Source organism: Papaver somniferum, chromosome 8, assembly GCF_003573695.1.
Source record: "Papaver somniferum cultivar HN1 chromosome 8, ASM357369v1, whole genome shotgun sequence".
Classification (NCBI taxonomy): Eukaryota; Viridiplantae; Streptophyta; class Magnoliopsida; order Ranunculales; family Papaveraceae; genus Papaver; species Papaver somniferum.
In genome coordinates, this window is record NC_039365.1 from 7,216,385 (window position 1) to 7,243,572 (window position 27,188).

General features: G+C 36.1%; 1 protein-coding gene across 1 annotated transcript; it reads left to right on the forward strand.

Annotated features, from left to right (window-relative positions):
• The first annotated feature begins 13,513 nt into the window (after positions 1–13,513).
• Positions 13,514–16,826, forward strand: LOC113302400 (sec-independent protein translocase protein TATB, chloroplastic-like). Its single transcript, XM_026551308.1, has 6 exons — positions 13,514–13,768; positions 14,045–14,166; positions 14,247–14,306; positions 14,403–14,568; positions 16,071–16,214; positions 16,370–16,826. Exons 1-6 carry the CDS (start codon positions 13,561–13,563, stop codon positions 16,510–16,512), a joined length of 843 nt encoding a protein of 280 aa, XP_026407093.1. The 5' UTR covers positions 13,514–13,560; the 3' UTR covers positions 16,513–16,826.
• Positions 16,827–27,188: the final 10,362 nt, after the last annotated feature.

The following is a 27,188-nucleotide window of genomic DNA, read 5'->3' on the forward strand; positions in this document are numbered from 1 at the left end:
CATGAATGTTGTTTTTTCTAATACTCATTGTAATTCATATGATTTTGATATTGACATGGGATTCGTACAATTATTCTGTGAAGATGAGCATGACATAGGAATAGTTGAATCTTCTGTAGACACTAATGCTAATATGCATGAAAATATATTTGATGTGTCTGATTCTCTACCTAGGTCACATTGTGATATTTCTCCTGATTTGCCGATGCATGAGAATAAATTTGTTGATGATGTTGATGACTCTGATTGTGATCTTGCCAATTTGTTTGATGATTGTGAGCATGTTGTGACACGTGTAGAAGACTTAGGAGATGTTGATGTGATTAGTAATGATGTGCCTATCGTCCTACATAAGTCACAATCTGATGGCCTTCCACCCAACCTAGATTTGGTTTGTACCCATATTGTCAAACCGACTTTTCTGAGAGTCCCTAATCTAGGTTTGGAACTGTGTGCTTCCCAAGTCCTTTTGGACTATTTTGCATCTAAGTATAATATCTTTGAGGAGCCACAGTTGGAATTAGCATGTTTGCCCGTCCCTAGCAAAGTTCATTTCGAGCTAGACCTTGTGCATGATGAACCCCCAAAACAACGAGATTTTGTTTCCAAAATTTTATCCGTTGAAAAATCCAGGTTTGGGGGTAGCTCATTTTGTTTCACAGCTTCACTTGCATGCCTATCATATTATTATTGTGTGAAGCTGTTGAAACCTCTACACTTTGTCTTTTGGGTTGATCCTCAACTCTTTAGATTGTTAGTGTATGGTGAATTTTTGTATATAATCCAGTAGATAAAATTTCTTAAAAACCTTTTTGTTCCTTTTGTATATATTTTGCTAATCCAATATGATCTCGTCTGACATATGTTGGATTCTTGCCTTGAATAACGGAGTTCTAATATTGCTTTCGCCGAAATCGGGTATTCTCTTTCCTTTTTCTCTACTCAACATGATCCTCTTCATATGTTGTATTATAATTTTGTTCATATTTTGAAACATTGAGGACAATGTTTAGTTTAGGTTTGGGGGTGAAAAGTAGATACTTTGATAATATGCCATAATTGAAAACAAGAACTCCTTCTTTTTGAAAAAAATGAAAAAATCAAAATAAAAAATTGAAAATTGAAAAAAACATAAAAATGGAGCTCATTTACCTTGAAATGTTGACTCTTGTGCAAATATGTATTTTTATTAGGAGTCTTAGTCTAGATATTTAGGCACCCTGATTCTAGCACAATTCACATAGTGATAAGAAATTTGCACGCGCACGATCTACCAATACATGTATAGCCTCGATCTTCAAGGTGTTTGATAGGAAGTCACGATTGCCAATCACTTTAGAATACTGAACGAAACTTGACTAGCTTGTTCTTTGGTTGGTTGGGATAGAAGGTGGAGGTTACATTAAGAAAGACAACCATCGAATTTAACTGGGTGCATCAAAAAGGGCTACCTCTTGCAAAGTGTCATGTAATCTTTTGTTTCCTTTTGTATATGTATCAAAAGTGTTTCCTTATAAAAAAAAATAAAAAATAAAATCAAGTATTTATCAATTCCATTCTCTCTTGTTCCAAAAATAAAAGAGAGTAGTCAATGTAAATAAGAGTCATGTAAAGAGTCATCTTTTGTGTTTTATTGTAATAAGCAAGGAAGGGTGTATGCCATTGATGTACAACGCGAGTAATTGTGAAATACCTCCAACTCATTCACAATTCTCGTAAAGTCCGGACAGCTAGCTAGATTTCGACCTTGGTTCTTAGCCTGAGAAACTATCTCTTGGTGATTAGTAGTCATAACATACGATCTTTCTTTACACATGTGTAGATACACTTTACACTCTTATCACATATCTTTATTTGTTATCAGTGCTAGGATTGTGCCTTTTAGCTAGATTGACATCTCCATTTTGCTGTGAGCTTAAACTGACTTGCACATGTCACATTTGATGGAATCTGAGCTTATATTTTGACCTAGAACTTTGTAGGTACGTTCTAAGCAAACCTTCACGAGACTTCAACTCGTCCACTAGGGACACTTAGTGGTTTAAAAGGCTTAGTGCATACGCTAAATGCATTCGAGAGACCAGCGACAATGGTATAAGTAGGATTTCCTTAGTTTTGTTTTACTTGAGGACAAGTAAAATTCAGGTTTGGGGGTATTTGATGAGTGCTAAAAAGTGCATATTTCTATATATTTTTCTTGGCATTTAACTCATCTCTTGTGCATTAATTCTACATTTTATCCCATATTCTGTGTTTTCGTTGTTTTCAAGAATAAATACTTTTCTTAATTAATTTTGCATTTTTAGGTACTAAATAAAGCATGGTTATCTCACGGAGCGAAAAGAGCAAAGGAACGGCAAAGACTCTCGATAGGAGGAAGCGAAGAATGATGTTTGCAAGAGCCGGATCAACTAGAAGTGGGCTTGAAGAGGAAGAATTGTTCTTAAAGAAGATATGGGCTTGGCATACCCAAGGCCCAAAAACCTTAACCAAATCCATTTCCATTATCCATACCCATTTCCATGAGAGCCGTCAGATTGGATCCATCTCATCATCCAACGGTCGCCTCATCATTATGCATCAAAATCCGAAGCTCCTGTCAAACACTATAGTACCTAACTCCATCTGAAGCCGTCCTTTTTGCTGCATTTCCTCATCCTACGGTCGCTCCAATATCTTCCCATCTCACTGTTGGATCCACCTACCATCTTCACATCCGACGCGTTTCCTCGCAAATCATCACCCTTTGCCACACCCGCTCAACACCCTAACTTCCAAACCCATCGACCTCAAGCAAAACACCCCCTTCTCCCCAAACTGTCGACCTCTTCTTCTCTTCCCCAAACTTCCTCTCTTCCATCACCTGCAACCCCTTCACCACCACCATGCCCTGCCACTCCGTACGAACCACCTTCTTCCTCGACCATCACAGAGACGCTGTCTCAACCACCATCACCTACCCTACCTCAAACCCATCTCCCTAGCCTAGTTATTTTCCCCATCTCACAACCACTGAAACCCTAGGTTTTGGGGTGAGTAAAATAACTCGAACTAGAGAACAATTAGAGCAGCAGAGGCGTCAATTGAAGGCATAGAAGGACCAGAAGAGGCAGAGAAGAAATGGGTCGGCCGTTTTGAGTGATTTGTCACATCAAATTAGGTAAAATATCTAACCCTAATTTTGAGAATTTGGGGGAAAACATTGTAAACCCTAATTTTGATTTCTGGGTATAAATAGAAGGTGTGGGTGTGTGTTGTAAATATGCTGGGTTAGCCAGCTTCACTCTTGTAGAGAACTGGACTAGCCAGTTTCTCATATGTTTCATGTTTACCCTGTTGTGTTTTAATTTCAATTGCATATGTTGTTTTAGTTCAATTCTAGTTTCATGATGTTCTAAATTCAGTTGCTAGGGTGATGAGGAAGCCTTTGAACCATTGTTAAGTTGTTTCCAGTTGTACCTAATTCATGTTGTGCTTGAAATGTTTAGGGTAGCTTTAATCAAAGCATGTTAACATCTTGCTCTCACAGTGCATATCAAGTCTGCATTGTAGTTAGATTATCACTATGTAATCATGCTGCAACTCATGCCTAATTGTTTGATGTAAACTCTATGACTAGTTGTACTTTAATTTAGACAATTAGTACTTAGGGTGAATACTTTAGTTGAGATTAGAGAACCCTTTGAGCTTGTTCATTCACTTAGGTAGTTGACCAATAGATTAACTGCCCTGTGAGAAGGCAGTTAATAGTGTTAGGGAGATGGCTAACCTAATGACCCTGAATAAACCCCTTAACCAACCCTTAGATGAGCAGCAGACATAGAACCTCCACTGCCATCTAGTTAGTCAGTTGAGCCAAGAAGCTCACTGATAACTATGCAAGGGACAAGATTTAGGTGGAACTAGGACAACTTAGTCTAGGTGAAATGGTGGAATCTAATCCCTAGTCTTCACCCAAACTTCCATCTTTCCTTTACTGTTTCTTGATTTTAGTTGGTTGCCTTGACTTCCTTGCCTTAGGATAACTGCCTTTGTGTCACAATGCTCACTGTCACCTAGTTACTCTTTGTTTCTTTGCCACTGTTTTGCTTCACTGCCTTAGATTAGGATTAACATTAGTAAGCAATAAAATTATCAACTACACACACAAGTCCCTGTGGATTCGACCCGTTCTTGCACAAACTACAACCGACACCGTGCACTTGCGGTTTAACAAGTAGGCTTTCTTTTACTCTTATTTTTCACATTTATATTCGCCTACCACCATTCACTAGAACAAACAAGTGTAAAATAGTAACACCGCATCTAATACAAGAAATCCATTTGTCACCAAAATCATGCTTTTATGAATTTGTAAAAAGAGATTGTCAATTAACGTTGTCAAAAGCTTTCTCCATATCAATCTTACAAAGAATACTGGGCTTCTTAGCTTTCAACCTGTTTTCCACACATTCATTCGCAATGAGCACTCCATCAAGAATTTGTTTGTCATGAATGAAAGCACCTTGAAAATCAAAAATAATATCGGGCATCACCATCCTCAACCTAGCAGCAAGCAACCTAGAGATAATCTTGTAAACACTACCAATAAGACATAATGCTTGAAATAAACATAATGCTTGAAATAGACATAATGTCAGCAATTCACTTCCTTGAAATAGATATTCATGAATGCTGGCGGCGCCGGTTGGGTTACCCATCCGTAACCAGTTTTAGGGCTCGTTTTTTAGGCCGTAAGCTGACTCCTCCAGTTACAGGAAACTATAAGTCTTGGTATTCCTGGTCGTAAATGGTTTACGGTTAGGAATAATACTTTTCGACCCAGCCGTGTACACTTTGACGACTGGAATATCACTTGTCGACCCAGCCGCGTACACTTTGACGGCTGGAATATCACTCTTGAACCCAGTCGTTTCTTTGTGTTTAAATTTCTTTTGTGAATAATTATGTGACATATGTCATTTTATTATAGATTGTACCATACATTCCGGTGGAAGATCAAGAGGTGGTTATGGAAGATCAACCCCCACCTGTGCAAGTTTCCGAGGACACAAGTGCTCACTATGCAAACAACTATGAGTGAGAAGATAAGAAAGATGCAAAGTTGTGGGCTCGATCACAAGGGTTGAAAAAGATGTGCATCATAGTCCAGAATAAACAAGTTACAAACAAGAGCTTTCAAATGGTTTACGAGTGTAGTGAAAAGTATGAGAGCCACCGAAAAAAGAGTAGTGAATATAAACCAAAAACTGCGAGGAAGAAGGGAGTATATAATACGAAGAAGACCGGATGCCCTTTTAAGCTTAAATTTAAATTTATCGACGACAAAAAAATGTGGTATATGGAAAAATTCGTCTCGGGTTATCATAATCATCATATTCCGGAAAGTTTGATCAACCATCCTTATTCGGCAAGGTTCAACCCTTTAGAAAAGGATTTAGTACGCGTGTTGAGTAAAATACGCACAAGATCTATTGATATTCTTAGCGGCGTCAAGGTGTTAAATCCCCAAAACTCATCCTCATTGGCAACTATCTATAACAAAAGAGAAAAATTTTGAAAAAAGTCATGGGAAGAGAGAGTGGTTATGCAAAAATTATTTTTTTTGTTTGAGGAGGCAAAGTACTCTACCGCGTATGACAGGAACGAAGAAAACGAAGTGGAATATCTTTTCGTCGCGAATCCGGAATGTGTACAACTTGCAAGATGCTTTCATCAAATTCTCTTTATGGATTGCACGTATAAAACGAACAAGTACAACATGCCGAAGAGATCCTTGTGCTTATGAGAAGTTGAACGAATTGTACAAACTTAAAAGAAAGGAAATGGAAAAAGGAGGACCAAGCGGAGCTAGTGAAATGAAGGGAAAACGCCGCAAGAAGAACGTGGTTTTTGCATCAAGCTCAAAAAGAAAAGTTGATAGTGGAGTCAAAATTAAAGACCCGGTTGTTCCATACCAACAAGGTTCAACAACCAAAGAAGCTAGTAATGTCCAAAGAAAGGTTGGTGGTGCGGTTGGCATTAAGAAATTAGCGAGAAGCCGAGGTAATGATGTCAAAGGAAAAGCACCAATGGTCGAACCATCGCTAATCACCCCACAAAGAGTTGTTAGTAACCTCGATGGTGAGAAAGAGACGGTCTTCTTGGATGTGGGTCTGATGAAATCACCCCTTATAGATGAGGAAGGTAATTATATATGACCTACTTACACGATATACAAAAATTACATGCACTTTTTCCCACATTTTATTCATAACTACGTCAAGTCCACCGACGATGTTGAGGGCGATGGAAATTGTGGTTACCATGTGTCCGTAGATCAACTTGGACCTTTTGAGCAGGCAAAAGTTTGGGGTGACGACCAAATTACTTATGTTAGGCAAAAGTGTTTTATTGAACTACGTGGTTTCCCCGATTTATACAAGCCAATGATGAGATTCGAAAGAAATGACACGGAGGCGATGCTAAACGAGGAGTCCAAAGCATTTGAACGGCGCTTAATGGGCAAAAAGTATTTGACAAGTGAGTATTGGATGAGAATGCCAATACGTGGCCATCTACTCGCCAACGTATTCCATTGCGTTATTCATTCCATCTCTTATGCAGATAGTGTTACATACGCACCAACAAGACGTGTTTTTACCGAAAAAGAATCTCCGAAGATAGTCATCATGGGGTTCGTGAGCATGAACCATTATATCGTCCTCCAATTGAAAGATGGAATCCCATTACCTCCATTAAGTAAGGTATACGGATGTGACGTAGAAATACCAATAACTTGGTGTCATAGGTTCGAGGAAAGATTTCAATTGTGGAATGAATTACAGTTATCGAGGAGTGGCCCGTTGTGTGTACTAATGAGTTCCGATGAGGATGAATATGAGTAAATGTGGAGTGAAGGTATATGATAACAATGTTTTTTGTGGGGTGGTGATTAAAACGATAATATGATAACAATGTGTTGAACTTATGTATTTTGAATCACTCATTGTATATGAAGAATCTAGTTTTACTCTTATTATGTGTTTGTAATGATAATATGATAAAGTTATGAGGTTACTTAGAGGTATTTACGGCCATATCATACGCTGACACGACCTAGCCGTAATGACCCAAGTGAGCAATTCGCATAATCACGGTTGGGAAACCTAACCGAACATTCGGTAACGGCTAGGGATTCAACCCGTATTTCTGGGTAATGTAAAACTTACGGCTGGTAATCCTGGCCGTAACTCTTCCTGTAATCCCAGTTTCAGATTTTACTAAGTTACGGCTGAGACACCAAACCGTAAACCCGATTTCGGCTATGTTTTCTGCCCGTAATTCTGGGTACAGGGAGTTCAACGGCTGGTAATCTTAGCTGTTGATACAACTTATGACTGGTTATCCTAGCCGTTACCAAAACTTATGGCTGGTAATCCTGGCCGTAAATTAAGAATCTCATAAATTAAGAATCAAAACACTATTATCCATTCATTCAAGGTTAATGAAAAGTAACTCTGAAAAGTAAATCACCCAAATCCATAACCTTAAACATGCTAAAAATCTGTATAAACATAAGTTGAAATGAATTAAACAATTAAATTATCTACAATCATCCACTACGACCAACAATCGAAGGAACATCCTCAGAAGATGATGAAGAACTGTCGGGAGTTTGGGAAAGACTAATCCAATCATCAATTACCTCGTCAGTATATAGATCATCCCTCATTGGATTATGTAACTCCAGAAGCCTGAGAATCAGTTTTCTTTGTTCCTCGCAATCCAAATATAAAACCTCCTCAATGTTACGCCTCAGTCCCCTGGCAATCCACTTATCTCTCTTGACCTATTTTCACATCATTCAATTAATAGTGGTACATAATTTGAGAAACGTATACCAAAAAAAGAATCATATACTTAGGCTACGTACCATCATCGTAGCAATATCACACAATGGTAGTTCCTGGGGTTATTTCTCCTTCCCAAGGTTCCTAAAAATGATGAAAAACATATCAGAAGATAGGATTACGGATTGGAAATAACAGATAACCCATCCGTTAGAAACAGCATCGTCCGGGAAAAGTGAGACAACCTAACCATAAACATAGTCTCGGCTTAGAAATATGCGGACGACCAAACCGTAAACAAAGTATCGGCTAGAAAATACAAATAACGTTTAGGAATATTTATTTACGGTTAGGAAACTACCAGCCGAAACACTCATCACTCAATTTTACTCTGCAAACACAGGACAACTTACGGCTGGTAAAGGCCCATCCGTAATAGTATTACACGGTTGGGTTCTCAAATATTCCTAACAACGTGAGACAGTAACGGCTGGGAGTTCTTGATGTTCCAACCGTTAAGTGTACATTATGGCCAGGACGATATGATATCCGGGCCGTAAACGCTTCATAAAACCATTTTTTAAAACCCTAAAACGATGATCGAACCTATTTTTTCAATCTAATGGTAAAATAACTGGTGGGTTTTTCGATTCTTACCTAGTAGGAGCCATTGGTGGATGATTCGCAGGTGTTTGAACAGATTGGAGAGATTGGTTCACCACAGGAGGATTTGTAGGTGTTTGAAGAGATTGGTTCACCGCGGGAGGATTTGCAGGTGGTTGGAGAGATTGGTTCACCACATCTCCATGAAAAGGAACATCAATAACTTGCCCTGATTAAGAATCAGGGTTCAACCGGCGGATCTTGTCACTCTTGATCTTGCTTCCATCTTGAGAATCAATGGGGAAGAGATTGGTTATTATTAGGTTTTTGAGAGTTTTTTTAAGAAGAAGAAGAAGAATAGAGAAAATGAATGGATTTTGATGTTTGGTTTTTATTTAGGATTAAGATTAGGTTTTGATTTTAAATTATTTATTTACAAAGGGTAAATCTGACTTTTTAATAACTTAAGTCTCCCCTTATCTATAATTTGCCTACCTAAAGCAAATAAGCCCCCAAAATGGTCAACCCTTTAAGCCCTTACAATAGAGTTCTAAGTAATGCATTTATTACATGTACATTATTGTCTCGATTTTATTTATCTCTTCAATCATTGGGAATATAACCATTTTTTTTTTCTTCACTCCTCTGGATCGAGCTATAGTCTATGGATATGTTTTAGTACACTTTACACAGTCTTTCGTAATTAGTCTTTGACTCTTTCTATTGGAATTTACCATGGCAAGACAATAAGAATTAGTGGAAGATAAATGGATTGCAGACAAGACCACTAAACTCATGGTGGCAAATGGACAGTCCATCAAATTTTAGCATGATAAGTGGCTATTTCAAACCCCTTTAGCCTTTTCTCATGAAATTTTTTTTCAAGCTTGTTGTACAAAAGAATTACAGGAAATAAATGACCCGCTGGTTCTATTGGGGAACACTCCAGCGCTTAATCATTAATAAGACTCAATGACACAATACAGTACAAAGGAAGGGTACCGGTGTGTTAGAGCATAACTTGGTTGAACCCACCAAGTGTTGGTATGTCAAGGTTGGTTGTCATATTTTACTGTGTCAAAACTCATTTAAAGTCGCTTGATCATATACTAGAGTCAACTTTGTTTAGGTTAGACTAGAAAGTCTAAGAATGTTGAGAAATACAAGTATTACTCCGAAGACCTGAAGAATATGAAAAAGAAGCGAACTACAACGACGACATGTCATCCTTCCTCTTGAGTTTAGTAATATTGACTTGAACTGTTTCATTCCTAACGCATCTTTCAAGTCGTGCTATATTGAAAACATAATTGCAAATCTGTCTATACAGTACATATTGTATGATACTCTAGTGATGTGACATGGTCATATTTGTATGATCATAGTATTAAGGAATTAGACTACGAAGTATAACACTTATCTTTTGAACTTCGTAGATATGACATCGACATAATCTTGTATATACTGTTATGATTATGTAAATGAGATATGGTGAAGATTTCATCCTAAAAAAAATTATATTTGTTTAAAGGAAGTACATTCATGAACTTGTTTTATGAATCTAAAGGGAAATCGTTAGGCTTATTGGTACGGCTATTCATTGCAAATATTTGGACTACCAATATGTGTGAGATGGCAGAACCGATTGTAACTTTATTATGTATCTTGGTATAAGTAATCACAATATGCCTGACTTATGATTTGGTATGACTGGTTTTTAGTAATTGGTGTAACCGATCCTAAGTAATCACCATGAGATGGTATGATCGATAGTTGTAATTGGTGTAACAGATCCTAGTAATTGGTGTGACCGATCACAGTGCATTGTGTAATCGATCCTTGTAATTGGTAACTAGTCCTGGTGACTTTATGTATCTTGGTACAACTAATCACAATATACCTGACTTATGATTTCGTATGACTGGTTTTTAGTAATTGGTGTAACCGATCATAAGTAATCACCATGAGATGGTATGATCGATAGTTGTAATTGGTGTAACCGATCCTAGTAATTGGTGTGACCGATCACAGTACATTGTGTAATCGATCCTTGTAATTGGTAACTAGTCCTGGTGACTGGTGTAACCAATCCTGGTAACTGGTGTGACCGATCACAAGCAATACTATGGAATATGGTAACCGGTCCCGGTAACCGATGTAACTGGTTCTGGTAACTTGTGTGACCAATCACAAGTATTTCCATATTGAGGTATAACCGATCCTAGTGATTGGTAAAACCGATTGAACCCATGCATGTGATTTCATATTTGATCAATCACATAAGTATCTTGGAATACAGGTCAGCCAATTCTAAACTTGTTTGGAAGTGGTATAACCGATTCCAAGAATGTAAATCCATGTAAATATAAGCAAGGATTTATAGTGAAAAGATGTCAACATACTTTGAATACGTACATTAACTCTTATCATTTATTGTTCAAATATATTCCTTAGTAATCAAGGAGATCCTGTGCCGAAATAAATTGAGAATCTTTTAATTAAGATTTTTGGTTTTATATGCTTTAATCACCAGCAATTAAATGCATATCTCTAGAGAATAAAAATTAGTAATGTGCATTTACTAATTGGAGATTTTCTATTGAGAAATTTCGGAAGTTTTGGTCAAGCATTTATTGGAATGGAAAACCGATTTTGGCGTTCATTGCATATATATCTTGAGAATATTTTCAGTTTTAGAAATTCTTTGGTGTCCAAACATCCTTGGTCTATAAATACCTAAGTTTTCATTTCTAGCAAACTATCTTAAGAGCCAGGAAAACTTCATTCTTGTTGTTTCTAGTAGAGCCGTCTAATCGGAGAGGAACGTATCCTAATTAGGTGAAATCTCTTACGACCGCTCGTTTAAAGACTTCTGTGGGATCAAGAATCTCTACGAGTACCGTTGGTGGGAAACTGGATTAATTGCAGTGTTATTAGTTTTTGGTTGATTTGATTGACTAACGGTTGTTGAAACTTTGATTGCACCTAGTTTGTTTATTCTTGAGAATCTTCTCTTCTGATATAATACTCACTCAAACACGAAGTATCGACGGGATGTTCAGAACTGTTTGTGGATCTAAAGACATCTTGTGATAATCCATTGTTAACATACTCCGTTTTGTGTGTGATTGATCACAAGATATTCAAATGGTGTTTTACCAGTTTTTATTGAAGATTAAAGAAGATTTGAAGACGAGGAAGATTTCTTATTTAGTTATTATATCTTTGTGTGTGCACAAACCTTGATCGGCTGGGATGCAACTAGAATCAGATTTATTCGATTGATTAGTTGCGAGAGATCGGCATTCTCAATGTATCTCTTTGAGATTTATTTTGATTGAGTGAGAATATAAACTTAACTACTTTTGTAGTTATCGGATAGATTGATCTAACCAGGCAAAGGAGTTTATTAGATTCAGCGGAAGAGCCTTTGCGTATGAATTGTGATATCTTTATCTTGAAAGAATCAAAAATGTTGTTACCAAACAGATTTGTTATTCCTTTACTGTTTGGAATACGATCCAAAGGAATTGTACCAGTGCGTGACTTTCGAAGTTGGAAGCACATGGATACTGAGGAAACTAAGTGAACTAGGGGTAGTTGCTTGGTCTCAACTATAAGATGTTGGTGTAGATTTTGTATAACAGCTTAACTCTGAGAGTATTCAATTCTGGACTAGGTCCCGAGATTTTTCTGCACTTGAAATTTTCCTCGTTAACAAAATCTTGCTGTGTGATTTACTTTTATTTTTCCGCAATTATATTTGTTTATATAATTTAAAGTAAATTACACTAACATTAACTCCGATAAACTTTATAGTGATCCTATAGAGTTTGGTTAAGTCCGAACCTCAAATATCACACTTTGGTAGTCGTATTATCTCGATCTCATATCCATGGACAATCACACAAAGTGTGAATATCGATTTGTCATATTGTCTCGACTCTGTCCGTAGAGGATCACTTTTGGTAAGAGGACTTATAGGTTCAAAACAAAAAAATTGTGGTGTATTTGGATACCCTCATCTTTTCACAGTGGATACCAGGGACGAAGGAAAACGGGGTCTTATAAAAAAAGACTCCAATTTTTTTTTTATAAATTACATTCCTTGTGGGGGCAGAAATATATGATAAAAATCAAAATTCTACTTAATGGAGGAAAAATAATAAACTTATTAATTTAAAATACATCAAATATATGACATAAATATAAAAAAACAATGTAAATTACTATCTCTAATTTAATTAGAATAGTTTGTAACTTGATATTCACTTAATAAATGATACAAAATTAATTAAAATGTAAAAAAATAAAATAAAAAATCGGACCGTCTAACCATCGTTATGGCCAAACTTTTACTATATGAATTTGTCCCTATTTGAGTAAAAGTCGAGCTCCGTCACTGGAACTGGATACTCTCGCTGAAACCATGCATGACTCTCATGCATCTTCCCTGTTTGGGTTAGGCATGTTCCAAGAACCAAAAAGTTTTTGTATGGTCTGTGTTACACAATGCTATTCCTACAGTGAATAATCTGTTAAAGAGAGGATGTGATATCGAAGTGGCTAGATGTAGTTTATGCTAAACATACATGTGAGTATTTTTATCCCATTATTGGACAAGAAGGGATTTCAGGCCAACTATAACAGAACTTCTTAAAGAATGGCTAGACAACAAATGGAAGAAAAATATGGCCTCTCCTTCCAGCAGCTATCCTACGTGTGCATAAAAGAGTCGTTTAGAATCAATCAACTGTACTACCTCTGCTTCACGAAGTGAGAATATCAAAATTGGCAAGAGTTAGTGAAAATAATAAAAATTCCGTTTTTACTGAGAAAGAGTTTTGACGGCGGTGTTAAGACAAAAAAACATTGGTAACAAGTTCAAGTGTTCAACACTTTCAACTAATTAGTTAGGGATCATACCACATGGTATTCACGTGCGCTATAGATAGACCCCAAAATTCAATCCTGGCCATCCAAACGAATCACATCTATCAATCTAAGATTTCGTATACTTTTGGTGACAAAAATACCCTTGTATCGCACTTTTCCTGCTAAGAATTGCAACTAAAACAACAAAAAATCTGTGCAACTAAAAGAAAGAAGCCAATCCCATTAACAAATGGCTTCAACGATTTCACCTCCAACATTTTTGTGTTCATCAGCACAGAAGAAATCAACTTCTTCCTTCACCATCTCATCATCTTTAGTTTTATACCCTAAAACTTCAAAATTGCATCTTTCTACTTCAATTCCTCAACTGGGTCTTACTCCATGGAGTGGTTTGAAGCATATGGGGGTTTCCGTTAGACCTAAAACTATCAAATTAGGTAAAATCTTTAATCTGGGTTTCAATTCTTTTACTCAAATTGTTAACTAGTTTCAGCTCAAATTGATGTCATAAGTTTGAAGTTTTCTTTTTTTCTTTTTCTTTGTTAAGACCGAAACCTATCAAATTAGGTAATTTTGTACTCTGGGTTTGCTAAAGATATCTCCTTTTCAACAAGTTTAAGCTCAATTTGGTGTACTGAAAGTTCAGAAAGTTTTAATTTTGAAGTTTGGTTTTGTTAGGGTTGTCGTTGAATGTTTGGTTTGTGTTATTGCAGGCAGAAAGGGAAAAATTAGAGGGAAAGTTGTTTATGCTTCTTTATTTGGTGTTGGAGCTCCTGAAGCTTTGGTTATTGGAGTAGTTGCTTTGTTAGTTTTCGGTCCCAAAGGTCTTGCTGAGGTGAGAATTTGGATGAACATATCTCAGTGTATCTCTTGGTACCAATTGTTTGTTTTCTCACTCGACTTGTATAAATGTAGGTAGCTAAGAATCTGGGGAAGACATTGCGCGCTTTCCAGCCGACAATTAGAGAACTTCAGGTAAGTGGTGTAGTGCATTTGTAATTTATATACAGTTAGTTCTTAAGGCAGGGAAGAAGTATTCACTTTGACTGATGTTACCCTGTATTTCTTTAGGAAGTTTCGAGGGAGTTTAAGAGTACGCTAGAGAGGGAGATTGGTCTTGATGATCTTCCACCTTCAGCGCAGAACAATTATAAATCCACAAGTGCCACCACTACTCCTCCAACATCGTCTATGACGCCTTCTGCTGTTGAGAGTTCTCCGGATGTGGTTGATCCAAGTAAGTAAACTTTTTTTGTTGTAATTGTGGTTCTTTTTATATAGAATTCAAAATTAGTTTATTTCTGTTAGTGCATTGGTTAATAGACTATAGAGTATATGACATTTATGGAAAGTTGCAAGTCCTTGACTAAGAAGCAGAATTTATAAAAAACTGCATTGATTAGTTACTTCAAGTCAATAGAGGTTGGCCACTGCTATTATATGAGAGTTCGAGCAGTGGTTCTGAGTTAAATTCTGAATTTATTGTGCTAAAACTGCTGCTAAGAGGAGAAGTGACTAGAGAATCCTGTTCTTAAAACATATATTATGAACTTTTGGGTACTAGGAAAATCACATGTATCGTTGGTGTTTGAAAGCTTTTTTTGTGGAATAAAGATTAAGCTGTCGAAGTGGCAAAGTTAGAGCAGGATTGAAAAGATCAGTGGATCTGAAATTATACCCTAATTTGTTTAGGCTTGAATTCTGCAAAGTTTAGTAATTTCAAAATCAGTTGCTAGATGCCGTCAGAATAGAGCCTGTCTCACAGTAGCACTAATGGAGGAGCAAATCTACAGTATTTCGTATGTGGTATGAATATTTCTTTAACCAGTGAACTAGCCACTGTAACCACTTCAATTGAGACAAAGTATGAGCTCAGCATGAACATTAGTTTCATGCATACCCAAACAAGCTTGTAAGGTAGAAAGCTTTTGAGTAATTTCCGGAAGATTGTATCGTGAGCATAAATTGTTAAGAGATGAAAATGGGGCAACCTCAGTGTCATAGTATAATCCCAGCATAAATTTTATGTGTTAGATGACTGAAGTAAACTTATGAAATTCTCCAAATTCTATAGAGCATTCTAGACTTCATTTGGAATGATTAGGCGTTTGATGAACCCATTTTATTTCTACTGTAAACCGTCTTATGTGTGTCTGTGAATGGAATAAAGCATATGAACGTGTTTGTCTTTATATTTCAAATCGTTGATAAGCCTAAGGTATTGAAGCATTCCAAAGTCCAACCTAGAATACGCTACGGAACTGATGTCAATAGTTGACTCTTTGGGCATGCATATCTTCTGCTGGTTGGGGTATGTTGCGCAGTGATCTCTGCTTTCCACAGTTGTACGCTTTATTCTGTTCCTTTCGTAAGTGTGAGATTTCAGTTAAGACTGTCTGTTCATGCATCTTTGTCTTTTTTTTTCACTTCATAAAGTGTCTAAATCATGATGTAGAAAGCCTCCTATGGAAGACCTTCTACTTGCAACATAGACATGGTTCTTACAATTAGTAATTAGTCCTCAGAAGTTCAATGTTGATACTGATTCCTTTCAAGCAGAAAAGAACCTATCTCATAGTCATGTTTTTCGCTTGCCTTCTATTTGAGAACAATTCTTGTTGCTGCTTCATCTTTTTATCTTGTTGGCTTGACTCTCTATTTGTCCTTGTTTATCTTTCTTCTTTTTACTAATGACCGAAGACAAAAACCGTAATCTAAAGTAATTGTTTATATATGCAGATGGTGCAGAGCCCGCAGAACCTCCCCTAAACCTTGGAGAATTCCTAGTGAATGCAAATATAAAATCGAATATTGCCCAGAAGGAAAAAGAGGCAGCCCTTAAAGAAGAACAAGAACAATCTGAATCTCAACCTCAACCTCAAGGTTTCTAATTCTTCAGTAACCTCTATTGTAGTTTCATTTGTCATTTTCCTTCTTTAATCATGAGATATTCACTCCGTAACTTCTATTGTAGTTTCATTTGTCATTTTCCTTTCTCTAATCATGAGATATTCATTACATTGTATGATTCGTAACAGAAACAACAGCTCCGGAAGTCACTGCAGCAGCTCCAGAAGTCATTGCTACAACTCCTCCATCTGAGACAGTTGAAAAGATTGAGAAAGAAATCACTTTACCAAGCGACAAAAAGGAGAACGAGGTATCTTCTTCGACAAACTGAAGATGATGAATACAATTCACCATTTCAGGTTTCAATTACCATTTTTTAGACCTCGGTAAATCACCACGTTAATTTAATGAGATTTTTTTTACCTAATCGGTGTAGAATAACTGTTTTTGTTGTATACTATATCATTGTGGCAACGTAGAAATTTAGTTTTGCCTGTCTTGTAAGTCACTACTGTATTGAGCATTCCTAGTAATGTATTTTTAATGAATTCGTAATAAAGTATCATTTGCTTGTAAACTCAAATGACTCAGATGGGTCCATAATTCAAAGAATCAAGAATCTATAACATTTTTTCTTTATTACCATTTTTTGAATCAAACAGAAATTATATTACAGTATATTTCTAACCTAGAAAAACAGAAAATAGGACAGCAATTACAAATTTGAGATAGTCTCTAATCTCCCGATATTGTTCTCGAGGATGACACATGACGTTTAAGACTGCTTTATCAGTGTTGGTTTGCTCTATCCATTATACACTGATTAAATTGTTGAACTCAGTTACTTGCAAGTAATGTCTTTCATTCTTCTTCGTTTGATGGAGTCCACTCCAGTCGATACTACATCATTCTTTATTCTCCTTGTTGTAGCCATTTCATTTTGATTAACGGGGATGACTCAGATTATTATTATTATTTATTTTATTTTATTTTATTTTTTTTTATGAAAAAGGTTAATATATTAATTATGCAATGTAATACACAAGATCTACAATTTCATTTTTATCAAAAATATTAGAAAGAATGTTCTCATTTTGCTCTCTCTGATGTGAGTGCGTTGACATGTGTTGAAGTCTTCTGATCCTTGCTTCTTTTGCCACCGAGTCCGTTGCTGCGTTGTGGTCTCTGCTTATAAATTTTACCTTTGCTTGTGGTAGATTTCCTATAATTGAAATAATTTTTTGTATAGTTTTCTCAGCTACCCATAAAGCATCTGTGTCTTTTTTGTTAGAATCCGCCAGGAGTTTATAGTCTATAGCAATATAAACACTGGATAGTATATTGTCTTCTAGCCATTTTAACGCCTTTAAAAGTGCTTTTGCTTCTGCGTGCAAAGCCGAAAAGGCCCAATCCGAACCAGCTGAAATATGCATGAAAGCTTCTTGGTCAACCGAATACAGAATGAAAGCGTATCACATGGATAAGTGTTCTTTATTATACGATGTAGACTATATGAATTTTTAGATTTGTTGAATCAAATATGTTGGATCTGGAACGGTTTTCCTAAACAGTACTTCGCATCTATATTTCCAAATGAACCAGAGGACAGTCGCAATCTGTTCAAAAAAATTCGAAAATTTTGGATCTGATATCTACATTTCAACCCACTTGCTAATTGTGTCTACATTGATTTGGGAGTTGACTGCGTCCAAAGAGCAACCAAACCAAATTGATCTAGCAAAAGGACAAGTTCTAAAAAGATGATTTTCCGTTTCCAACCCTTGGTTATTACACATTGGATACTCAGGAGACATCTCTGAATTGTAGGATGCTAGTCTGCTAGTGGTTGGTAAGGCTTTTTGAACTAGTTTCCAAATAAATAGTCTAAATCCGAGGGATGGCCTGTAACTCCCATAATTTTTTCAAAGGGAAGTTAATATTATCCTCATTATCTGTATTTTGATTGATGACATAGTTGCCGTAAAATTTCCGGAATGATGATGTTTCCACATGATTCTGTATTATTCCTCTTTATTAGGAGTAATAGCTAATATTTTTTTCTTTTATTTCTGGACCGAAAAAAGCTTCTAGTTTTCCAGTGTTCCAGAGACCTTCATTATTTATTAGCTCTTGAACTTTTTGCTGCATAGGTTCTTCTCTATCCTTTGGTTTGTTTACTCTGTTCGTATTAGGAATCCAATTGTCTTCCGAAATCTTGCATTAGCTCCATTTTTCACTTGCTAAATAGAATTTCCTTTTATAATATTTAAATCTTTTTGAATGCTTGTCCATATCCAAGAGAGTTCATAATTTCTCGAAGGTTCTAAAGGATTTGAGTTGTGATAATATTTCGCTTCACGCAGTTTTACCCACAGTTGATCTTTTTCTGTTATTACTCTGCTAGCTAACTTGGTTAAGAGAGTTATATTGAAATTATGAGGATACTTTATTCCCAGACCTCCCTAGGATTTTGGCTTACACATGCCAATCCACGCCTTTATATATCCACCTTTGCCTTGTGACCTATCTTTATTCCACCAAAACACTTTTTGAATTTTATCTAATTTGTCCAAAGTATCTTTAGGAAGAGCCAGCATCTGCATCTGATAAGTTGGATAAGCTTGTAGCATGGATTGAATCAATATTGTTCTGCCCGCTTGAGATAACAGTTTTGATTTCCAGCCTTGTAAAGTATTATTTTAAAGTAACGGTAAGAAATTCTCTTTTCTATTTTTATCAAAGAAGAGAGGTGTTCCAAGGTATCTGTCCTTTTTTGTCATCAGCGGAATTTCTAGGATTTTCGCTATTATTTTTCCATGTTTCGGATGGATTTTGGGACTCAGATTTCAATTTTATGTAAATTGTGGCAAGGTGGGGTTGAATTTTTATAGATTGGGAACGAATTTGAAGTTAAGGTATATACATTGGGAACGTGTTCGTGGAAAAATATTGGAATATGCATCTTACAAATACTTTTGAAAAGTATCCTTGACCACAAGGTCACATGTTCGAACTAGTGTTTTTCTTTTGTTTTTATTCACTTTATGCAATAATAGAATAAAACACAGTTGTGCGCCAAGATATTATCAAAAATTCATCAACACAAACAAAATCTCTCAGTTAGATACTGACAAATCAACCTTCACTCCATGAATTTTTTTTAGTACCTATTCCTTTTAAGGGATGACCTTCTTCTTGTGAATTAGACGTAGGCACAAACTGCATCAAGAAGACATATAATCAATGTAATTTCCCCGGCTATGAATTCCACAAGAGGTCTTGAACTAGATTTATGTTCATGGGGAGGAAGAGAGCTTGACAACATAGTAAAAAGAACTCTTGAACTAAATGTATGCCCACTAATATGTACGGAAACTCGGTATATATTAAGTGAAATAAGCTCTCGTGATTTATTGGTTAACCGTACCTTCAATTTCCTCCCCCATCTAACATCTTAATGTTTTAATATTTTTATATCTATATTAGTATACATAATCAAACTAATGGCTTCGGATGAACTTTAAGTTTGATGCAAAATTAGACTTATTTATAAGCAAAAGTTATGATATAATACCGAAGACCCGTAAGAAATTCATGATCACACAAACAAACCTTATTGTGCATGTCAAGTTTATGATATCCACATTTTGTTCATGTTATGGTTAGTGCAGCTGTGCCAGATAAATGGGTCAAGACCCACTCGAATTTTTTAAGCCAGTCTAAGGATGATACCAGATTGTTGTCGTATGAGCCAATATTCCATGGCACAGTCATCGGTGATGATACTGGAACCTCAGCTCCAAACCCAGTCAACACCAAATTCAGTATTCTGATACTCTTTCGAACTAATATTGCAAAACTTAATTCTAATTTGACAAACTAATTTGTATTATTATTCCGCGCAAACTTCGTAGGATGCTTGATTCAAGTTAGGTTGATGTATTACCACTTACCTAATGTATCTCAAAAATTACTCCAAATTTGGTAGTATATTCTTTCCAGCGTTTAGTTCTTAATAATGGTGTTGAATCCAAATAAGAAACCCCACGTACACACACCAACCGAACATAACCTAACAACAGCCACACTTGTAGACATCCATAAAATCCTGCTAAATTAGGTAAGAGCCAATCATTGGCATGCAAAGTTGAAAAAACAAATAAAATATAAGAGATATGGTGTATGGGTAAACTAGATAACAAAACCCTTTTAACTTTTGTTTATCCTGATAAAATAAAAGCAAAACTAAAATAGACTTCTTTGTTTTGCCCTCTGATGTTTAGAATTCTGGTTCTAGACTGCTGTCGGTACTGTCGACTCTCTTGCAGGCTTGTAGCTACAGTTGGAATTTTTTTCCAGAAATTGTTAATTATCTCGTGTACAGTGCATATTGTATACTACTATACTAGTATCACCATTATGACAGCGTAGAATCAACCACTATGTATATTGAGCCTCCCTTTTTGTAAAGTATCATATGATTAAATCTAAAATTGGATTGATAATATAACGAATTTATGAAATTTGTACAAAACATTTTCCAAATTGAGAAAAAGTTATTTAGGGAAACATTAGTAACTTCTTATTAGAGGATCAAATTCTTTTCCGAATATATGATATCAAAGATCACAATGTGGCTTGTTTCAACCCAAACATTATAATATAAAAGTTTAACCTAATAAACCTTGCAATGTGTTGCAAGTCGATTGTAAATATTTCTCCATATCATCAAGATAAACGTATAGTAATATACATTGATTGAGCGTTCTTCATTCGTCCAACAACATACCTCACATTCTTCCCGTCGATTTAACCCCAAGTTCAATATCAAAATTATAGAGATCAAACTACTTGTATGCCCATTAAATTTGTTGCAAAAGTAAATTACTACTTTATAAGGAAAAGGCATGAGATATTGTTGAAGACCCATAACATAAACGTGTTTGCACGAATACAACATATTGTGTGAGTCTAACCACATTTTGTTCATGTTGTTCTCAACTAAAAACAATGGAGGACTTAGTAATAGGCAAGTAGGGTCACCACCCGCTCAATTTTTTCAAAAAGAATAACAACATCTCTTGTGATGTAGTTCAGTATACTGGTAAAATTATTAGGTGAATATAAGACTTACTCCAATGTACTTTCTAGAGCATCAACTAGACGGTCAGACTCAATCTAGAGCAAAGTATATACAAGAGTTTATATCTCTATCTCTCAATTCAATCTGCAATCAACGAATATGAATTTGCGTGTTCCGATTGAATATAAGAGGAGTAAAATTGAATGGTACCAAAGATTGAATATAAGGATCAATCAATCTCAATAAACAACCAAAGGTTGGATTCCTAATTGATCGATACAACGCACAACATGTGATATTTCAATTATATAACAAAATATAATGCAGAAAAGAAATAACACAGACACCAGAATTTTGTTGACGAGGAAAACCGAAAATGCAGAAAAACCTCGGGACCTAGTCAGCTTTTAAAACCACACTGTATTAAGCCGCTGCAGACACTAGCCTACTACCAATTAACTTCGGGCTGGACTGTAGTTGAACCCTAATCAATCTCACACTAATTTAAGGTACAGTTGCATTCTTTACGTCTCTGATCAGGATACTACTCACTTGATTCCCTTAGCTAATCTCACCCACAACCAAGAGTTGCTACGACCCAAAGTCAAAGACTTGATAAACAAATCTGTCTCACACAGAAAAGTCTATAGAATGAATAAATCTGTCTCCCACAGAAATACTAAAGTGTTTTTGTTACGTCTTTTGATAAATCAAGGTGAAAAGGAACAATTGATAAATTGGTCTTATATTCTCGAAGAACAACCTAGTATTATCAATCACCTCAAAATAATCTTAATCGATGAGACGAATGTGTTTGTGATTACTTTTTATCTTGCCTATCGGAGATATTAATCTCGAGCCAATTGTTCCAATTATACTCAAGACGATAGAAACAACAAGATCAGATCACGCAACTACAGAGAAAATAGTTGGGTCTGGCTTCATAATCCCAATGAAGTGTTCAAGTTGTCAACCTACAGGGTCTCGAGATAAACCTAAGATTAAAGGAGAATCGACTCTAGTTATGCAACTAGTAGCACGCAGAAGTGTGGGGATTAGGTTTCCCAGTTGTTACAGTTCTCCTTTATATAGTTTTCAAATCAGGGTTTGCAATCCAAGTTACCTTGGTAACAACACATTCAATATTCACCGTTAGATGAAAAAACCTGATTCAACCAAGCTAATATCTTTTAACCATCAGACCGAACTTAGCTTGTTACACACAAATGAAATGGACCCTCATTTAGGTTTATGTTACCGTACCTAAACGTTTACACCATGTTGGCTCAACAATAGTTAACCGAAGTTAGTCATATGATTACGCTCATATCAACCTTGTTCATCTTAACCATAACTAGTTCAAATGACTCAAATGAAATAGTTAAAGAGTTGTGCAATTGTTATATTCACTCGAATCAATTCATGAACATTATAGCCACGATTTGTAAAGATTGCATTCCTTATTTTATAAATGTTTAATTTCATGAACATAACCGATTTTAAAACTTTAACCTTCAAGTATGCAAACGGGTTTGCATACTTGAAATACCCGGACCAAAATTGGGTTTCGCCAATACGTTAACGGGTACGCTAACTTCCAATTCCAGCAGAAATATTCGGACATGAACCTTGCGCCAGTACGCAAACGAGTACGCATACTTAGGTTCCCAGATTTCTCAAGCCAACAGGTACGCATACAGGTACGCATACTACGGTTCCCGGGCATGGATTACATATGTGCAAGAGTACACAACATGACTATCCAATTGTAGCGCCCCCAAAGCTAGCAGCTGACTAATCCAAGAGATTAACTAAATAAAGAGGCATTACGAATCTAAATCATTTACTTAACATTCAATTAAGAAATTTGCTACAAAAACTTAACCCAAAACTAGCCCCGCTCAAAATATATATACAAGAACTTCTCTCAAATGGTACATATACAATAGTTATCTGGTTTACAAATAGAATACACCACATAATAAACATAGCGGAAGTTAACCAACTAAGAGACTCAACTCCTCGAAGCTTTCGTTGCACAACACTGATCTGTCTCTGAAACTGAAAGTGGGAATGGGTGAGCACATCGTCCCTAAAAGGGGTGCCCAGTGAAAATAACAACTAGCTTTCAAGTAATCATTAATATGATTCGAAGACAATGCAGGTTTTATCGAATGTCGGTAATACAAGGAAAGACAATAAAACATAATGTAGAAATTTCTTCAAAGACATTCATAAATAATAGTAAACATCCATGTATCAGATGTGTGTTTCCGCACATAAGGGAAGAGTATTGATGCCAATTCCACAACAAATAGGTAATATTGCAGTATATCGTCCTAGCCATAGAATACTGAAAATATAAAGGAAGAATAATATTGCGGTGTATCGCCCTAGCCGTGTAATATTGCAGTGTATCGCCCTAGCCATAGAAAACTGATATTGTGTCGGCACACATCTCATACCACACAAGGCACACAAAGATATGCATGAATTTCACAACACAAATATTGATTTGTAAAATCATAATGAACCCAAGAGAGTTCGTTGTCGATTCCCACCTCTTTTGATGACAAGACTTGCCTACCTCGAGATCCATGATCCACTGGTTCATCCTTTGAATCGACCGTTGTTAACATAGTAACTATTAATCACACAAGAAGTCTAAGAATCTGGCCAAAATGGCTTACACAAGAATCATGCAAGTCTATTTAATGGTTCTAAGCCCATTTATGACTTTATACCTTTTCATTCTCTATCTTTAGCATAATTAAGATTTACTAACTGAATTAGGTTGGTTTTATAGTCCATTAGCTAAGTCTTATGAATATCTACAACTTTGTAAAAGAAGTCAAAATCTAATTCAGACCATAAGGGAAAACTACACCTAAGCCCAAATTCATTAAACAAGCCCATTACACAAGGCCTGGTCCACTTAGGTCAGCTAACGGTCACTAACAGTCCACGGAGTCAACTGACGGTGAACGCCTAAAAGTCATGTCAACAGGTCAAAGTCAGGTCCTGGTCATGGGGTCGAAGACTAAATCGGTCAACTAAGTCGAGACTGATCCACTGAGTCAAATCAGATCAACTCAGTCAGATGCACTGAGTCAGCTAAGATGACTGGGCTGACGAACAACCTAATTCTATTGCAGCTACAAGAACACAACCTGATTCTATTCATTTGATCACTACACAAATAAATCATTCAAACAGAATTATACAATTCAATATACAATCTAAGCTTTACCTGCAATTGCAGTTATTCCAAGCTTTCACAGCAATCACCATTTACAACTCTAAATCATCATTCTAACCCTCTTCTTGACCTGAGCCATTAATAACTTCACTTGCATCCCATCTCTGTACCAACCAACACCTATAGCTTTACATTCTTGCACTCTCAGCTCTTCAGACTCGATCCAAGTTTCACTCACCCCACAGGGTTACTAACTTAGCTATACCATAACACTAAGACTCCATCTGCATTTCAAGTCACTTGCACCTGCGACATGATAACTCCACCTATTCTACTCAGATCATATCACCACAACCATAATCTCATTCATGTCCTGTGTTCACTACTTGCAACACCAGTTGTATAATACTAATATACATTCATTACCAAATCCAGCCTTCAAGCCAGTTCTCTTCAGCACCACTTAAGACAGCTCAACCAAGCTCATCCTATATTCCAAACCAATACCACCAACACGACCATCTTCTTAAACTTTCCCCTAATTCAATAACTCATATTCAAAACCAGCTCTACAGGTTCAATTCCAATAATCCAAAACATCAACAACTATCAACATCTTCTTTATGTTCACATCACACAAAACTACGCTACAACTCAATTGCATACACACCATGTCCGTTCTCAAATCTTACATCATTGATAATTCATAAATCCAACAAAAGAACTTCATAACTTACTAAGATTGCAGAGAAGAACAATTACCTTAATTTAGTCTTGCTCAAGCAATTGAAAACCAAATCTGCTTTATTTTAACCAATCTCCATAATCCATCATAGGACCAGCAACATCTTCTAACTCAATCCAGGACTTATAACAACTCCTTAATATCCACTCTCACCTTTACACGAGAATCAAACCCAAGTTCTTCATTAGGTTCAAACCAACATCTGATTCAAAACTTCAAGCCCTAACTATCAAATTCAGATTGTTCTTCAACTTTAAACTCTAATTCAATTCAAACCCATCTCATATCAACACTTTAGAACATCAATTTCATCTTCTGAATTCATCTTCAATCGAATCTCAAAACCAGATTCAGAACCCTAGTTCTCAGCTCATCCCAAGTCAAATTCAGAACTTCAATTGAACTTAAACCCATGATTCTTCATCAACAATAATCCCATAATTCATCTTCTAAATCTTCAGCACATCAATCAGTTCTACAAACCCTAATTTTGATTATAACAGCATCACTCCTTCTCTCAAGCTCAATTAACATCAACAGCACGACCAACAATCAATTCTTATTGTTTCCCCTAAGTTTCTCTTCGATTTTGACCTCAGAATCATCTCACAAACTTGCCAGGGCGACGAAAAAAAGCAGAAGAAAAAGAAGAAAGAAAGAAGAATGAATAAGAAGAATAGAAAATAAATCGAGTTTATCTGCTCTACCAAGAGATAAGGCCGACCAAAATACTGAGGCGCCCAAAACTTGAATAAGGGCAACGAAGTCGGTTCCTTCAAACTAAACTGGTGATATCTTCTTCGCCCGGAATCCGAATGACATGTTCGAGTAGTACATTTCACCTAACTTTTCGAGATCTATCGAGTGGTACTAAATTCGAATCTAGAACTTTGTTATATTAATTCCTATTAATTAACGTTGGTGTTAAACTAATCGAGTTATTATCGGCTAATTCGTCTCTTGACTAGTCTAATAGCGTTGACGAGCTTGAGGGTCCTTATACCAATAATGGTTAAGTGTTCTAAACTCTTATTTCAATCATTGAAACTTTTTTAGAGGATGACACTAGCCGTTTTCACACACTATTAGCATCAAAGCAATTTTCAAGTTGTTGAAATAATCATAATGAAATATTCCAAGTCTATACTAAATGATTGTATCACAGAAACCATGTAAGATGTTACTAGATAATTTTCACATGATCATATTTTGACTTGCGTTAAGAATATAAGATGAACTTGGTCGAAGCGAAAGCTTTGCCAACACATATTCCGAGAAATATGTAAGCGAGTTAAACTCAGCTCGAAATCTCAAATGTATATAATGGAAAACTATATCGTAATACGACTTATGTCTCAATATATGAGATAGAGTAGAAATAGACTTTCCAAGTGATAGATGAGTTTTAGTCTCCACATACCATTTGTCGATGAAGTTCCACAAGCTCCCCTTAGTAGTTCTTCGTCTTAAAATGGTGAACGCCGTGAAGTCTAAGGCTCAACTACACAATCTATGTCCTAGTCCGAGACATCTATAAGTATACTACAAATCAAGACTTATAGTTTTGATCACTAACATTGAAAAACATGCTTGAGCTAGAAACGCATGCGAGTTCGACCGAGCAGTGCTCTAACAATTACCAAAAATTCATTAACACAAACAAAATCTTTCAGTTATATACTGACATACCAACCCTCACTCCATGCAAATCTTTGAGTAATTATTCCTATTAAACGATGCGCTTCTTCTTGTGAAATAGACGTAGCCACAAACTGCATCAAGAAGACATATAATCAATGTAATTCCCCCGGCTATGAGCTCCACAATAAATCTTGAACTAGATTTATGTTCATGAGGAGGAAGAGGGCTTGAAAACATAGTAAAAATAACTCTTGAACTAGATGTATGCACACTGATGTGTACGACAACTCGGTATTTATTATACGTGAAATAAGCTCTCGTGATTTATTGGTTAACCGT

What these genes read in the sequence shown, in the direction of transcription:
- LOC113302400 (XM_026551308.1), top strand. Translation starts at nt 13,561, where the DNA reads ATGGCTTCAACGATTTCACCTCCAACATTTTTGTGTTCATCAGCACAG. An exon ending in TCCGGATGTGGTTGATCCAA is followed by an intron (nt 14,569 to 16,070) that starts GTAAGTAAACTT and finishes TTATATATGCAG; the next exon opens with ATGGTGCAGAGCCCGCAGAA. An exon ending in ATCTCAACCTCAACCTCAAG is followed by an intron (nt 16,215 to 16,369) that starts GTTTCTAATTCT and finishes GATTCGTAACAG; the next exon opens with AAACAACAGCTCCGGAAGTC.